This window comes from Hypomesus transpacificus, chromosome 10 (assembly GCF_021917145.1).
Source record: "Hypomesus transpacificus isolate Combined female chromosome 10, fHypTra1, whole genome shotgun sequence".
NCBI classification, from domain to species: Eukaryota; Metazoa; Chordata; class Actinopteri; order Osmeriformes; family Osmeridae; genus Hypomesus; species Hypomesus transpacificus.
This window is the reverse complement of record NC_061069.1, coordinates 7,068,988-7,086,190: the sequence shown is the minus strand read 5'-3', so window position 1 is coordinate 7,086,190 and position 17,203 is coordinate 7,068,988. Positions and strand designations below refer to the sequence as shown.

Below are 17,203 nucleotides of genomic sequence, written 5' to 3'. Positions count from 1 at the left end.
GGCAGAGGGTTGAAGCAGGGAATACGAGCCGTCGGTTTCAACACAAACATATTATTTTGAGAATCGAAAAGAGCAGTTTTTTCAAATGATAGTCTGGTTTATAGATTTCCAATAACTGTGCTTAGTGACGATAAGAACAATCTTGTTTTGAGGAGCACAGTGTGTTTTGACTCATATTAGGCAGCAGGTTCAATGAAACAAGGACAGAAAGCAGGTTTCAAGCCAGCAGGGTTCTTCCATTGGCAACTCACAGTAGACAGAATCTGAGCCGCACCTCTGTTCAGGAGTCATCTTCTACACAGGCCAAGAAGGATGCTGTTCATGGCATTAGAGGTAACACCATTAACAAACCTTTCAGGTGTGTGTAATGATGAGAGCTGACAAACATGCCAGTCAATGGCTGCAATGACGGCAGTGCATCGTGTAGTAAGCCTGTAGAGATGTTTTCTCAAGACCTAGACCTGTTGCTGCTATTAAAAAGTTCAAAGAAGCCAAATGGAAGAAGCTGCCTTACTGGGAGGGGGGAGGGCCCCCCAACCCTCTCCAGCCCCATCCCTAGAGCCTGCAGACGGGAGACAGGCGGCTGCAGGAGGGAGGAGAGCACGGATGGAGGCACAAGCAGGCAGGCAGGCAGGGCCGCGCGCGCGCGCGGGGGGGGGGGGTGTATGGGTATGCGGATGTAGATGCAGCAAAGAGCGGCAGTGCCAAGCAATGGGGGTGGAGGGTACAGTGGGTGGGGGGGTGTTGGTGGGTGCCGGTGGGGCTGAGCTGGGTGGCTCGTGTGGGCAGGGGCTGCTGGGTGTCCCCCTAGGTTGGGCCTGAGGGTGGCTATGCATGGTCTCTCACCATCCCCACGTGCTAATCTAGAGGGGCTGTAGTGTGTACTGTTGATTGTATTTATGAACTGCCTACCGTTGTGTGTGGGGAGAGGGTGTCTGGAGGGTAACCTCGTTAACTAAACCAACTTCTTCACACGCTTTCTTTGCTGCATTAGGATCACGTTTAGTACAAGTGACTGCTCACTTGGATGAGTTTAAACCGAGCAGGAATAATGGCAACCTTTAAAAAGAGGCCCTTGGGTTTTCTAGTGCTCGTGAATCTGGACCGGCCAAACAGTTTAACATGACTTTGCAAACCAAACCTTTTTTACTGCCATTTTAAAGTCTCACCAGACTATTATGTCAACTTTAGTTTCACTGCCAGTTTGTCAATAGTACATCTTGGATGTATTGGCTCTATAGAAACAAGGTGAACATATTTTGAGGCTAATCAATACCTTATATTGCATGCTTTCCAAAAAAACGCCCTTTCTGCTCCAGTCATGGGAATATCTACACAGTAATGTTAAGATCCTAAAGGCTTGCTGCCATACTGGCAGGGCTTCTACCTTCATGATATATTTCGCAAAATAAAAAAGCAGCCAAAGTTGTAGAACTGGATGTAGCAGGTGACAGCATACAGTACGGGATTAGGGGAGAAGGGCGACGGAAATTGTGGAGGTTACCTGGAAGTCCGTGACGAGGTCCCTTCCCAGGGTTCCGATGGGAGAGTCCCGGGACATGGAGGTGACCCCAGACAGGAAGCTGCTGGACTCTGTCAGGTTGGGCATGGGCGAGAGGTCCTCCACCCTGTCCCTCATGCCCTCCCCCAGGTGGTCCACCTTCTCCAGGAACATGTGCAGCTCCGTGCGGAAGGACTTCATACGAGAGTTGATGGTGTCCAGGACTTGGGAGTCGGGTTTGGCCCCGCCCCCTGCAGAGTGATCCCCGCCCCTGAAGGCCACGCCCTCCAGGCTCTCTGCGCCAGTCACAATCAGCCTGCCGTCATAGATCAGACTGTCGGTGTCTGTGATTAGCCGGTCCACCGTCTTCCCGAGACGCTCCGCCTCCCGCCTCACGTTGATGAACGTCTCGCGGTCCTCTCTCCTGCGATTGGCCAGCTCGGCGGCGCTGAGCTCGCTGCCGTCGGAGGGCTTGACGCTGGCGAACCCCGAGGTCGTGGCCGTCTTCTCAAACAGGTCCTCCGAGTCGCTCTCGCCTCCCACCGGCCCCTCCCGCTTGGGGTGCAGGAGGATCATCCGGCCCGCCTCCTCGTCCTCGGCGGCCTCCCGGGGCCCGCCGTCGCTCTCGGCGTCGCCGTCGCGAGGGCTGCCCGTCCGCAGGCCCAGGTGAGCGGCGAGGTCGCAGCGCTGCACGTTGGACATCAGGACGCGGTTCTCGTACTGCAGCTTCATCACCTTGCCGCTCAGCTCGTTGATCTGCATCCGGGCAGCCTTCAGCTCCTCCATCAACACCACGCTCCCGGCGTTGCCGTTGCCGGGCTTGTAGAGCCCCGCCTCTCCGCCCGCCGCCTCCTCGCCCCCGGCGGAGCCCACCCCGGGGCCGAACTTGAAGCGGTTGAGCTCCGAGGTCAGCTGCTTGTTGTGGTCCTCGATCTCGGAGATGGAGCGGCGCAGCAGCTCCGCCTCCTCCTCCACGAACTGCAGGTGGCGCCGCAGCTCGCTGGCTGAGTCGAGTGCGTCGCCGCCGTACGGCGAGGAGGGCACGCTGGAGAAGGGCTCGCGGCCGAAGCAGTCCCTCTCGTACTGGCAGCGGATGTCGTCGTTCTCCGAGCGCAGGCTCCGGTTTTCCACCTCCAGCTCCACGATCTTCCTGCCCAGGATGTTGGCCTCCTCCTCCACCAGCTTCAGCCTCAGGCGGAGCTCGGCCTCCCGGGTGCTGTGGGGGCCCCCGCCGGGGCAGTCGGCCAGGGGCAGGGGGCTGTCCACGTCCCCGTACACAGACTTGTACTTCTGCAGCTCCTGCTCCAGCTCGTCCTTCTCCCGGCCCAGCTTGGCCATCTTCTTCCTCATCAAGGTGGACTCCTCTTTGGAGAACTGGAGCTGACATCGGAGGTCTGCACTGTCCTCCTGCACAGGAGAGAGAGAGAGGACAGAGAGGGGCTGACCGGACTGAATTGTTTGGGGTGAAGCCGTTTTGAACACACACACACACACACATGCAGTGTTACATTGTAGAGAAGGGCCCACCTGGGTAATGGATTTCTTGTCCTTGAATGCTTCTCTGCTCCCTCTCCTCCTTAACGCAGTCTGAAAAGAATACAAAAGAAATGTGAGGACTCATTATCGCACAAAAGAAACTTGTCAACTACACCACTAAGAGATTACAGGTGAGCAGGTTTCAATTCAGAATGCTGTTTTTTCAAAAGTGAAGTAGCAGATCCAGAACACTACTGATGACACTACGGTGTACAATAAGATCATGGAGCTGCAATACTGTCAAATAATTATGCAATTAATCCTGATGGTTCCTATATGACTTAGTACATATTACATGGACACATGCCATTACTAATGAATTATGCAATAACTCTACAGGCTGAGGGACACTGCATAAATTCACATGGCCGCTAATCTAATGTGGATGCGTTACATAATGTTCTCATCGTCAAGTCAAAGGCCAAATCTAATAAGGAAGCATTTTTACTAATGCAGATCACATGACACGGCATGATGGCAGTCTCTGATAAATGCACAGAGTCGTCTTCATGAAGGCAGTACCATCCAACCCATCTGGTCGTCATGGAAAGCTTCCTGCGCAACTGAGTCAGGGGGTCAGATGAGGGAAGTCCCATAATCTAGATTGTACTGCGGCGCAACTATGGTCCAACCATGTTTCACAAACCCTACAAAACAAACGACCAACACACCAAGGTTCGAGTCACCAGAATATTCCAAGCTGACAAGATGAAGACAAGTTCAACTGGTCTCAACTGGTCTCTTAGGTCTCTGCAGACCCATGCTTAACTGCAGTGCTCTGCTCCTGTGATGTGTGCAGAGGGTAGAGAGCAGAGAGCAGTGAGCCGTGTGCAGTGCCACGCTCCATCCTGCTATGTTAAAGACGCAGTATGGAGCAACAGTTCCATCCACGACCCAGAGTGACAGGCGTCTTATCCCGGCTCAGATTCAGCGGTTCACAACGCATCCACAATACTGGCTGCTAAGCATCTGCCTGTCCAATGGGGAAATACGTCCTAATACTGGAGGCTGCACGCAAAGCCTGGATCAAAAGTGTCCTTCCGCACGCTAGCTTAGGGGTTTAACTGACGTATTTTCAAATACAATCATTCAATTGGAGCTAGCACACTGCTTTTCTTGTGACACAGGCATGATGAGCGTGTAAAGAAGAGCACTGTCATGTGCACTCACACCGTGCTCACACTCACAGAGCGAGGCCGACGGGGAGAGTGAAAGGGAGAGGCAATCCTCTATGAATATATTGAGCTCCTCAGTGTGAACCTTATTCCCAGGTCCAGATGGCTGGTGAGGGTATTTCAAGGTCCAGAGGATCTATGTGACAGCTATGTTGCTAGGCAACCCCGCCTGCTGACCTGTGTGACCACACCCTCTCAGGACACACATGGTCCTGCAGTGTGCTGCAACTTCAACTTCATGACCACCAGAATTATTTATACCTAAAAGGCTATAAAGCATGAATAATTGTACCTCCATGTAGACAACAGCTTGTTCTGTTGAATGCTAACCTAACTTTGTGTCACGATTTCCACATCTGATGGAACTCCACCATGCTGTAAAAGTCCCCTCGCCAAGCAGCATTAGAACTAACTTAAATAGTCCTGCCGGCCAGCTTGAATCATTTATGGCCAGACACATGGAAAATGTGAGGGTGACCTTGTTCTGCCCAGAGATGGACGTTGACTCATTCCTTGGCTGGGTTACAAGTAAGGAAAGCCCACTTAGATACGGCCCAAAAAAAACGGGTCCTAACACAGGGAGGAGGGTGGGAGACAGGGTGTCAGCTAAAAACACCAACACTCACACACTTTCTGTATTCTCCTTGAGTCTGAATTGTCTGACCCACAGTCATGCCTCGAGGAGCCTCCAGCCTTTCGGCACTCCAGTCTGATTCCTCATCCAGCGCTTTAAGCTTTTGTCTCCTGTCTGAAAAAGTGAATGGTGGGAAGGTATTGAGTAGATTTGATTTCACAAACGCTAATGGAAGGTTACTGGCCACACTCTGAATACTTGCTAATTCTATGGGTATATGAAAGGCAGCATTGCTTTAAGCGAGCAACTCTGATACGATACAGCAGAGTCATCTTTGCAATAAAAAACCCTTATCTTACCCGCATCTCCTTCTCTGTCTGCTCTCACTCTCTCTCTCTCTTTATGTCTCTCTCTCCCTCTCTCTCTCTGATAGGAGAGCTCCCTCTCTTTGCATCGAGAGAAAGAAGGAACACATGTGAAAGAGAGCTACTTTCATTGCTTACACCTCTTCAGCTGCAAGCCTGCAGTGTGGAGTAGAACTGAGCAGCCCACGCACCTTAAGGTGAGACAAAGACAGGTCTCTAGTATGCCAAGAGAAGAGACCATCAGTTCCATCACTACAAGTGATAGTTCCACTGTGATGCCACGCAGCGCTAGCTGGTATTATCAGTATTAGAAACAGTCTTGTGTCCAATGTGCCCCCACCCCCAGCCAATCAGATGGCCTGCCGGAAGCTGAGGTCTCAGTGAGGTCTGGGATCCCTGACACTGGCCCTTCATTCCTGCTCTGGGCTAATCTCTCCTGGGAGACACCGGATTAAAGCATCTCACAGAAAGCTCTTAAGGCCCAGACTACGACTCCCAGGGTCCCCTATGGCTGCTGTACCCAGATTCATAGCCAGACACAAGAGGAGAACGGGAGAGAACACTGAACACTTCAACATCCCAATATGGATGGGGTCAAACTGTCCTATGAAGATGTGAAATGGAGAGGATACCAGCTGTAAGATGAAGATTTATCTTTCGATAAGAAGGCCTTGCCATTGCATCGTAATTGGAGAGATTTAACACATTCTCACCATAAAGCTGATCAACAAAGTGTGCTAAGGGAAAACATTCTGTCTACTCAACCAACAGCACAACCAAAGTACAAAATATGGGGTATGCCCTCCACTTGCACATCAAGGGTTTTGTCATTAATTAAATTAGTTTGGTTTACGTTTACAAATAATCACCAAATATGATCCATTTGGAGTATGAATGAGCGAGGAATCTCGCTTTACTGATATACTGTAGAGCTATCATAGTTCTACAGCATTGTAATGATTATAATTGTTGACTTTGCAAAACAAGTAACAGAGACCATGAAATACATGAACATTCATGCCCACAAACCACAACTGTAACAGCTTTACTGAGACGGTGACTGAGCATTGAATGGTGTGAATGAACAATGGTGTGAATGAACACACAGCCATCATTACCAATGCTCCTATCACTGGTGGGCAGACTGGCCCCTCAGGTCATCTGCTGTTCCTGGTCAATCTGCTGTCTGTTACCAACCCAACACAAACACACACAGCCCAGTCCCCCACCCTCCTGATGCCTTTGATGAGCCATGTGTGAGATTGGGACAAGAAAGGGTGAAGAAGATGAGAGGAGGTGGTAGGGGAAGGGGGGGGGGCTGTGACATACAGAAAGCCCACAGTGCCGGTTCATTGAGTCCTGGGGTAATCGCTGTATAACTACAGTCTGTTAATCCACCAGTCTGGCTAGGGCCCAGGGGACTGTAACCAGCCTCACCAGACAAGCACCCTGCACCAGCTGGGCCTGCCTGCCTGCCTGCCTTTGCGCCTGCCTGCTTTTCTGCCTGCATGGCAACAGAAAGAAGAGTGTGTGTTTGTGGGTGTGTGAGAGAGTCAGCATGCGTGTACGTGTGCACTTGGCTGGGATAACGTGGAGGAGTCACTTTTTCAAACAAAGACACCACTTCATTACAGAGCTGTCAAAAGCTGCATTCAGGTTGGTTGAATTGCAAAACCATCCAAGGGGGTAAAGATAGGACCCAGGGGACACACTCCTGCAACACAGAGAATGGGCTTCAGGTTCAGCAAACTACTACAGAAACAGTCCAACACTGCACCAGTTCAAACATTCTCTTCCATGGATGTTAAATGCAATGCATGGATGTGCTAGCCCTTCAATGGTTTTACCAGATCGTTTTTCTCATCTAGCCTCTCAAGAGTCTTACATTAGGCTTTGATGCATACTGAAAAATATGGCCAAGTCACATCCTGCTGTGACATCACAAGAAAAACACATCCAGGGCATCCAACGTGGGAGGGACAGAAAGGAAAGAAAGGAAGCAAGGTTTATTTATTTTGTATCAGATTGAACAGCTTGACCTATGAGTTTGTTTACGGCAAGGTGTGTGGAGTGTAAAATAGAGCTTCTGCTGCCAGTAATGACATTATACAGGAAGTGCGGTGTGACCAGCGAGGGTGACATCACACAGTAAAGGAAGGGTCGCGACTCCTCGGGTGGGACTCGGACGGTTATTTACATCACTGACAAAGCCTTGATTTATAATTGCAGCACAACCATATATTTACCAGCAATAGAGCGTGGAAGGATAAGACCATATAAAAACGTTCACACAGATATTATACAAGCAAGAATGACCTGAGAAAATAGCCTTGCTAGACCAGCTGGTAAAGAAGCACTCTATAACTTTCCTTATGACCACGTGTGAGAGCCAGTGATGCATTCTCCTTTATCACATTATCACACCAGAGTGGACTACTACTACAGACACACGGCAACATGCCGTGTGTGTCTCTATGGAAACATGGCCTCTTTCAAATTCACACTACACAGTGATTTGTCAGCACGCTTTGCTTCTTTTACATTCGCTATTAATCTACAGCACCAGCACCGGCCTATAGTGTAAATGGGCCTATACTGCAAACGGATAAGCTGTCCAGGGCAGACGTGGCTTCCCTAGTGTACTGAACTCCCCTGTTGGATAGGGCACCGTTGGGCTACAAAATGCTCTGGCTGAAGCGGATGACAGCCTCTGAGAATAGCAGTGACAGGGGTATTTTAAAAATACCTAAACCAGTCAAAGCTAACTGAATTAAATTAATCCAGTAAAGTGTGTGCGTCAGATGTTCTGTGCATGGTGTGTGTGTGTCTGTGTGTGTGTTGTGTGTGTGATGTGTGTGCGTCTGTGTGTGTATGTGTGTAAAGTGTGTAGCAGCGAGACAGCCTGGAAGCAGCACTTGGAGGTCACTGCAATGTCAGGCAATCCCCAGCGGACGTGAGCATCTTATAAACAGACGCAGCATGGCACCTCTAGCTCGACACTATCCTGCAGAACCCTCAAAACCAAGGCATGTTGGTTGTAAAAATAAAAACCTTATCAATAAATAATACAGACCTTTCGCTTGATGAAGACACCATTTTTTGGGCTACACATAAACAGCATTCTGTTTAAATGTTCATGTTTCCTTTGTTGCTCCAAGGCACAACCTTCTTAGTAGACGTGGATGAATGTGGAATGTGGTAATGTATACAGAATGCTAATTGTCATACTTTCTACATATGTTAATCCCAGTCATTAGCATGGCGGTTTTGGTCTAACTTTGGCCCATCTACCGTGTTGTTAACATGCTTTAATGCTTGTATATCTTGTTTCCCTGACATCCACATGTTGTCGCAATAGTTTTTAGTTTAATGTGAAACTACACAATTTGCTACAAGTCTTCCCTACAGTATATTTTCCTAATTTATGTTTTCTTCTCTATCAAAAACATGATGTTCTCTGGCCTTTAGAGACTATGCAAAAGCCACCAGGAGACTGCTGTCAGATTTTCCCCTGATTCTTTATAAATCTGCCTCCCTTAATATGAGAGTGGATATTATTGCTTCAAATCAAGAACCCGGGTAGATGCCATACTGTTGATGTATATGGATATTTCTTCCAGACAACCGCTCCCATTGGACCACACCCTGTGACACATTCTTGCGTGGTTGCAGCAATTAAACAGCAGACTTGATAGCTTTGTGTGTGAGTGTGTGTGTCCACATGTGAGTGTGTGGGTCAGTGTTCTTCTCTGCTGAGCTTGCTCGGACGTCAGTCTGATTGTCAGGCTGCTTCCCCTCACATTCGGCCAAACCAGAACTCTTTCCGAACTCTAGAGTTCTCGGAAACAACACTGCCTCGTAAGTGTCCTATCTGGCCTCAGTTTGAAACAGCCATGCCAACTGGCAAGGGACATAATACAAACACAGTTGTTAATCACTGTTTAGGGAAATAAGAACATAAAAGTAATTTGCAATGAAGTGCAAATTGCATACAAATCCTTTTGCAATCTACCAAGCATGTAATGATCCTAAATTAAACAGTTCAAAACAAAAGGTATAATTAGCCACCATGAGCAATGTGATAAGGACTGAAACGCACGCACGCTCCTCCTAGCAATAGCCTCCTCGTTATTCCTACCAAGATAAAAAAGAACCTGCACGTAGTATCATGTAGCATGTAGTATCAGTTACTTTCTTATGATAGACCAGTATGTGTGAATGTGTGTGTAATCTTGAATACTCATTTAGCGCTATGATCAGCATGTCCCCTTGTAAGAGGACAGAGAGAGAGAGAGAGAGAGAGAGAGAGAATGAGAGAGAGAGAGAGAGAGATAGAGAGAGATAGAGAGAGAGAGACAAAGAGAGAGAGATAGAGAGAGAGAGAGAGAGAGAGAGAGAGAGAGAGAGAGAGAGAGAGAGAGAGAGAGAGATAGAGAGACAAAGAGAGAGATAGAGAGAGAGAGATATAGAGAGAGAGAGATAGACAGAGAGAGACAAAGAGAGAGAGAGAGAGATAGAGAGAGAGAGAGAGAGAGAGAGAGAGAGAGAGAGAGAGAGAGAGAGAGAGAGAGAGAGATAGGGGTACAGTGGAAGCAGCCACCATCAGCAGGCCTGCCACCACAGACGGATGTGCAGCTACTGTAAATGCTGTCTTTGTTACTGTAGCCAGCTCCTGTGTCTGCTGTGTCTCCACAACACAGGGGCAGAGCTGGCACCTGCACACCGCTCTCTCGTCCCCTCTAGTCCGCACATTTGTATGCACAACAAACACACATTTGTGCCGGTATGTGCCTTTGCATGTGAACACACACACACACACAGACAGACACACACACACACACACACTTCAGTAACAAACCCACAGATCAGTAACAGTAGCCAGCCAGTGAACAGTTATAAAGCCAGCCTGCTCTAAGCCTCACAGTAACTAATGACTCAACGCCTGACTGAGCTGCCCATCACCGGCTGCCATGGTGACGGGACTGTTAGAAGGAGGGAAGTATAAGGACTGGACACTGGGGACATAAGATGAACAGCTGGCCAAAATAGGCCGTCTGATTCTAAATATCCATTAACCTATTATCGAGCTGAGACTGAGAGTCTGAGGTGATTAGTTATTGAACGGGTGGGCTTCTTGAAACATCAGAGCCTTTTATATTACCATACTGTATACTCTCCTGTTCTAACAAATGATCTGTTCAAAGCCTGATAGAGCCATTTATGTCATTTAAAGTGGTCTTAACAACCTTCGTCACCTTCTGATATAGAGGGATAAGGAGAGTGAAACTGGCAACCTCCCGGAGAGCTGCTCCTGGTGAGGCCCAATGGGGGAGAGGGGGCGGGACTAATTGGATGATGCTGCTATAAAAACAAGGGGCACAGGATGCCCCGCCACTCTGTCTTTCTCTTAAATGACACACAGCCATCTCATTCAGAATCCATGGATGTAGGCCAGCTACATCTGTGTGCTTCATCTGTGAAAGAGGTATTAATGAAAGGTCATCTCACTTCCCACAAGTTAAGTCTAAACCAAACCTATAAATGTACCTTTATGCCCAAGTCACTCTATGTCGGTTTATGTCGAGTTTGCTGAGCAACACTAACCGCTATAAATGATTTCAGGGCACAGACAACCCTGGAGGAGGGAGAAAGTTGCCATCTGTCATCTGTCGACAAGTTACCCAGCAGGTCCACTGAGTATTCTGGGATGGCAGTTGGCATGGTGCCAGCGGGCCGCAGTACTGCTCTAACATAGAGAACCATGTAAAGGGAGAGAGATGGAGGAAAACATCATCCCTTGTTCTTCATGCCAGGGAAGGAGTCACCTCTGACTCCAGCCCTCAGGCAAATAACGCTTGTCCTACTGTTGCTGCCATAACACCTGTGCATCTGTAAGAAACCCGGAAGCTCCTCTAAACTCTGTCACTGAAAGGATGATCTAATCAGGTCTTATTAGAAGTAGGCAGGTATTGAAAGTCACCACTGCATCGAGTGATGTGTCAGATGTTTTAATATTTACCTTGTAGATTCTCTTCATCGATCATGTTTTTGCATACAGTAACAGTCTGGATAGCAATGTATCTCGATGGACTGTAGGCCAAACCAACAACATAAAATAATAAATAAAGCCATAAAAGATCCCAATCTACAATAAACACAACGTCCGGGTCTGTGACTGCATGCTGCCATTCATGGTCCCTAAAGGGGGAGGCCTAGAGCTTCATAAAACACACCTGTGTGATCACGTGAGGCATCCGGGCTGACGACATGACACGCCCGGATGCCTGAGCTAGCTTTGCCCATTACTACATAATAATAAACCATTCTTTTTGTAAACATCTTTCTGTTGATTAATAGATCTTAACTGAGAACTTATCAGCAACTAATTACCCTCAGCCCAGGATTAACACAGAGTTAGGGATTCAAGCTACTTAAAAGACAACAGGGGGCCCAGTAAATCATTCATAATTACCATGTGTCCTGTTGTTTCAAGAGCCCTCCTCCTAAACCAGTGGTCATTAGCCACATGTCTAAAGTGATAAAGCCTATACTATATCTATGAATCAAAATCTACAGCTCTATTAGTATATCAATATAAATGTTGGTGTATCTTTGTATCTCCTGCTCCACACAGCCGGCCCAGGACTCTTCCCCTCTGGCATCAGACAGGCCTCTTCTCCCACTAATGGGCAACAGCCAGACAATGTACCCTCATTCCTATCTGCCAGATTGGTGTGTGTGAGAGTGTGTGTGTATGGCAGAGGAGGGGGGGATGCTGAGAAAAGAGGGGGCCCAGCTGGTTCATAATGAGCCCCTCCTTTCCCCGTACCCCTCCCCTCATCTCTCTCACTCCTCCTCTGTGTCAAACGGGTCACAATGGCTCAGTAATGAGTGGGAGGGGCTGACGGCTCCACACGCAGGGCCTGCTTTGAGCTTCCCAGGCAGGAGGAAGGAGGCCAGCAGAGAGCTGGATGAATTAGATTGTACCATCCCCGAGGACCACTGTCACAACCAACCCCCAGACCTCAGGTGGCAGCACCTCTCCGCTTTCCTCCAGAGAGCCACTCCGTCAGCCCAGATGGTGGCCCACATCCTGGGCTGGAACCTGCTTAAGTGGATGTTCCTAGTGGACGTGGGACGGTGGGCAGTCCCCAGGGCTGTATTGATCAGTCGTACTAGGCTTCCTGTGACGTGTGAGGAGTCCAGAGCGCTGAGACAGATGGCTTAGACGCTCCTCCAGCCCCAAGCTGCCTGCTCAGGTGGCTCAGGAGGGGTTAGAGCCAGGGGGAGATAGGGCTCAGTGGGACAGGAGATGGCCTGGCACATATAGTTCTAATGACAGGGCTTAGTAAATAAGGGTAACCAGGTTCAATGTCAGTTGTTGGATTAACTCTGTTAAACAAGTGGGGCAATACTGACCTTGACCTTATCTACTGTTGTTTTCTTCGGAATATCCTGTGTTGTTTGGAAAGTCTATCTGATCTATATTCAGTGAGACTGTAGCTGTGGAGCATTCAACCAGGGAGGCACGTCTCTTTTTTATTGCTGAAGTCGTTATTAAATGATGGCTTCTTGATTGCAACAAAACAAGCCTAGAAAACACTGATTACACATCTGCTCTGCCAGTCCTCTGTACAGGACCAGCTCTGACAGAGAACAAGCTGCAGTCCATCCTTGGATCTCTGTTCCGTGAGGGAATCTGTATGGATCAGACAGTGAGGCAGTCTGTTCAAAATGAATGATCAGCTATCCTGAAAGGTACAGTACACTTCCACATCCTGTTTGCACTGTGCTACAGGAGAGGACATGCAAGAGCAATTTGTTTCAGTGGAAGCTGGAACTCTTCCTCCGCCCTGGCTTCTTCCTGGTCTCTGAGGAGTATTTCCCCTGACCCTCGCTGGCCAGAGCACAGAGACAGCCCTACTGAGCTAGCTCCTGCCAAGTCAAACGATGCGTTGTCCTCGTCCACACAGTTTAAGCAGGGCCCTCCATCTGAACATGTCCTGCGATGTTGTCGAGCACATCCTTATCCGAGCACACCGCACATTTTTGACGACGCTTCACTGGGAAAGAGCTGGGAAACACAGTGACTCAGGGCAGACAAGTGTCTGCCAAAATACTGTCACCACTCCTGCATAATACTCTAATCCGTTTAGAGACACCATAGGATATCTGCGGTTATAGAAACATTGGCAGGAGAGGAGGATCTGTGATGGGGGAAAACTGCAAGGAATTTGTCCGCTCCTCTTCCAGTGGGTTTCACCTGTGCTCTCAGTGTGCAGTCTGCAGAGATGTTCAGCGCAAATACCATTTCCTATAGAAATGTTTTCTTCTGAAATATGATTACATCTTTTTAGACCAGATTAAACGCTCATATTGCATTAATCTATTTTTCTGCTTGGCTTGGGTGTCCACCTCGGAGCAAATCTGATGGATTATCCAAGACTGGTTGAGGATTTATTTAATTTAGAACCATAAACATCAGCTCTGGGGATCCAAAAAGGCAGCCAGACATTTCACACTTCTGGCATAGAGGTTGGGCTGAGGAGTCTCTGACAGATGTGTTTAACTGAGAACAGATTCGTCTCATCCCCTAAACCGCTGGAGTGGGTTCGGGGATTAGAGTGAGGTCTGTTTCATTGATAAAGAGAGGGAACATGAGTTAGTGTTGTTGAGGTTGCATGCGATAACATGTTCACCCACTTCAAAAAATTCATGCAAAATATTACAAATCGATTTTTTTCAAAGGGCTTTTAAAATCAAAGGACACGTAAATCCTTATATGGACACGACTGGGTTCATACAGAATGGATTAGGCCAAATCCTTTTCTTTGTCATTTGTCCTGACCTAGGTGCTCTGTGCACATATGACAGTGTCCATCCCACCAGAGTCACTAGAGAATACAGTCTTGTCAGCAGGGACTTCTTCACAGCTTCCTATGGATGTGTGTCACTGCAGTAAATTCTTACAGTAGCACACTCCCTATGCTGCTCTCACCCTCCTCTCCTCCCCTCGCTCTTCCTCCACTGGTGGAGTCAGAGAAAAGACATTAACTAGGTCAATGAGATTCTTTGCTATCCTTCTAGCAGCAGAGAGGAACCAGGATCTGCTGACACTCCAAACTCCATCTTCTCTACACAGTGTGGCCGTAAAGGAACGCACGAGTGTGGGTCACTGCTATCAAGCAAAGCAGCCAAGAGTATTTTCCCTCTCTATTGATGTTGTCACTGCAGTTACTGTATGTCACACGCTAGCGTTTCCTGGTGTTGGTGCAGCCATGCTGACCGACTGGTGCCGACACACAAGGAGCAGGACTGTTTGCTGAAGCTGTAGTAGACTCTGCTGAATCAAGGCTCGGCAAATCTTTGAATTCTGATAACAAGTAATCAATCATCTGAATCTCTTAGTGATATGACTTCGCGTCAGCGATGCTTTATTGAACGCATCATCGGCAAGGCTTTCTCGAAAGGCGAAAGACATGATTTAAACCACTCCACCATCCTCTCCTTCCCTGTTTACTGTGTTCCCCTCCACCACGCGGAGACAGCAGCTGCAACATGCCCAGCTACTCACTACAACAGACGGTCGTGGCCACCGGCTCTCCTAAACAGTTTATAAAAGGCTGGTAAGCTGTAGCTGTGTCCCAGGCTGACAGGCCGCCACAGCCATCTGACTGCACGCCTGTCCTCCTCTTCCCCCCCCCACAAGCGTCCGGCTCTGAAACACGCCAGGCCGTTTCATAACCAGGCCTTCTTGTTGGATTAATCCAAGCCAGGGTGCCAATCCCTCAGCCAGAGTCCCACTGTGCTCCCTCAGATAGCACACGGACAGGGACAGGGTGGGGAGTTACTGTAGCGTAATGCACCTGCTAGCATATGGCCCACAGTCCAGTTTAGCTCTCTCTCTCTTAGCTCTCTCTCTCTGTTAGCTCTCTCTCTACTCTACTCAGTCCAGTTTAGCTCTCTCTCTCTCTGTTAGCTCTCTCTCACTACTCTACTCAGTTCAGTTTAGCTCTCTCTCTCTCTTAGCTCTCTCTCTCTCTCTCTCTTAGCTCTCTCTCTCTCTTAGCTGTCTCTCTCTTCGCTCTCTCTCTCTTAGCTCTCTCTCTCTTATCTCTCTCTCTCTACTCTACTCCCCATATTCACTGGTATACTGTAGCTCACTTATATTTTATTTCAACACAGAAATATGGGATTTCTACTTAGGCTTTCTAACTTCTTTAACTTCTCTACCTCATGAACAGTTTTAGTCGAGCGTTTCAACATTGAGGAGACTGAGTCAAAATCAAATGCATGGATTCCAGCTACTTGGTTAATGAGAAAGTAGTAAGCTCTTTGTCTGGTTCAACAACATTCTTCTAAAGAACATGCTTCTTATCAGCTACGTGTGCTCCTCTCAATGAGAAAGAATGTGTGTGGTGTATCTTTTTAAATCACACTTTAGAATCAGGCATTTGACATTTGCTGCCAAGTACATTTATAATACTGAATACTGAAAATGAATTTTGCGGGAATTAAACAAAATATGCAGCAGCCAGAAGCATACATTATTAAATCCTGAGAAAAATAGGAAGAATCCCTCACACCAGAAAAATCTTTATGAGTCTGAAGAAATAGCTTTTTTCTTTACATAGAAAAAATCATTATATGAACCTTTGTCCTGCTTAATTAGAGAATGTTGGACAATGCACAGAAAATCAACACCTCTTGTAAGGAAGTGGAGCGGTGGTCACGTGACGCGTGGAGCGCAGATCCAGAGGCTGCCAGTGTTTTTCTGGGGCAAACCTCAGGGGAGTGGAGGAGAAACTGCAATCGCTCAGTGCACTAGAACAGCCCTGCCTTTCCGTGTCTCTCCCTCCCCTTCTCTCTCCATCCATCCCTCCGAGCTTCCTGTGGTCCTGGTGTCAGCTTGCCAGTCTCTCGCTCTGGTCGCTGTCCCTCCAAGTTAACTCGAAGTACAGATTAAGGCCACCACGTCGTAGGGGGTGCCACCTACTCACTACACCCACAGGGTGGCCTATCCACACCACTCACAAACCACTGAAAAGGTCAATAACGTCAAACAGCAGTCAGGAGAAATGAATCCTTGCTGCATCAGCAGGCCAAACCTAGACATATCCTCGCAAGGTCAGACACCGGCAGGTCAGACGGACCTTGAGGACCTGAATATTGCTCCAGTGAATAGGAACATGTCCAGCCCTATGGTGAGATACAGTAACAACACTATTGACTGCCACCGCACACTGAACGTGTGTGTATCTCTGGCCTCGTTCCCCTGTGTTCCCAGACAGCACTGTACCTGCATGTGTCACAGTTCATTAGCTTAAGCAAGGAGATAAACCCAATCACCAAGAATAGCTTCTCCGCATCTTCTGCTCCTTCACGTGTCTTAACCAGGCACAGACCCTTTAATGAGCTACATCAAAGACACGATGGAGTGTTGACACGTACACTAGCCGTATAATAAACAAAAGTCAAAAAGGTCTAGGGCTGAGTGTCTACACATTGAACCGTGATAGATACCCAAACTTTCTATTTGATCAAACTCTACCCTGAAGGGCTTAGGGAACCATGTAATGATCAATGGAGTTGATTAACTCCAGTGACCCTCATTGCTCTGGGCAATGATCTCCATTGATTTGATACAGACAGAATACTACTCTATACACAAACATGGGCTCACATAACAGCTGAAAGCTGTTTGGAGTACAGCACGCTGACTTCTGAATGGCCAGTTAGATGATGCTGGTTCTTATCACTAGCTTCATCATCATCATCATCATCCTCATCATCGTCACAGACCGCATTACCATCGTACCTCTTTGGCCCTCTCCAGCTCGTTGTGCAGTGCCTGTTTGGAGATCTCCACCTCGATGATCTTCTGCCTGAGGATCTCGTTCTCGTCCTCCGCTCTGGTACGCTTGTCCTCCACGCTCTCCAGCTCGTTGTGTAGACGCACTGACACGTCTTTCGCCACCTGGGTGGTCGCACGGACATAACGCACAAAACCCAAAACCCATTAATGTTCTATGTCTCTCTCTCACTTTCTCTC

At 48.2% G+C, this 17,203-nt stretch overlaps 1 protein-coding gene across 2 annotated transcripts in view; it reads right to left on the bottom strand.

Annotated features, from left to right (window-relative positions):
* The window catches only part of LOC124472953 (microtubule cross-linking factor 1), a 32,060-nt gene that overhangs the window by 11,352 nt on the left and 3,505 nt on the right, over positions 1–17,203 (bottom strand). For both annotated transcript variants that reach the window (XM_047028139.1, XM_047028140.1), the window contains exons 3-5: positions 16,970–17,128; positions 3,029–3,088; positions 1,505–2,908 (exon numbers count right to left, since the gene is read on the bottom strand). In XM_047028139.1, coding sequence (XP_046884095.1) covers positions 1,505–2,908; positions 3,029–3,088; positions 16,970–17,128 — 1,623 coding nt within the window. The remainder of the gene's footprint in view (positions 1–1,504; positions 2,909–3,028; positions 3,089–16,969; positions 17,129–17,203) is intronic.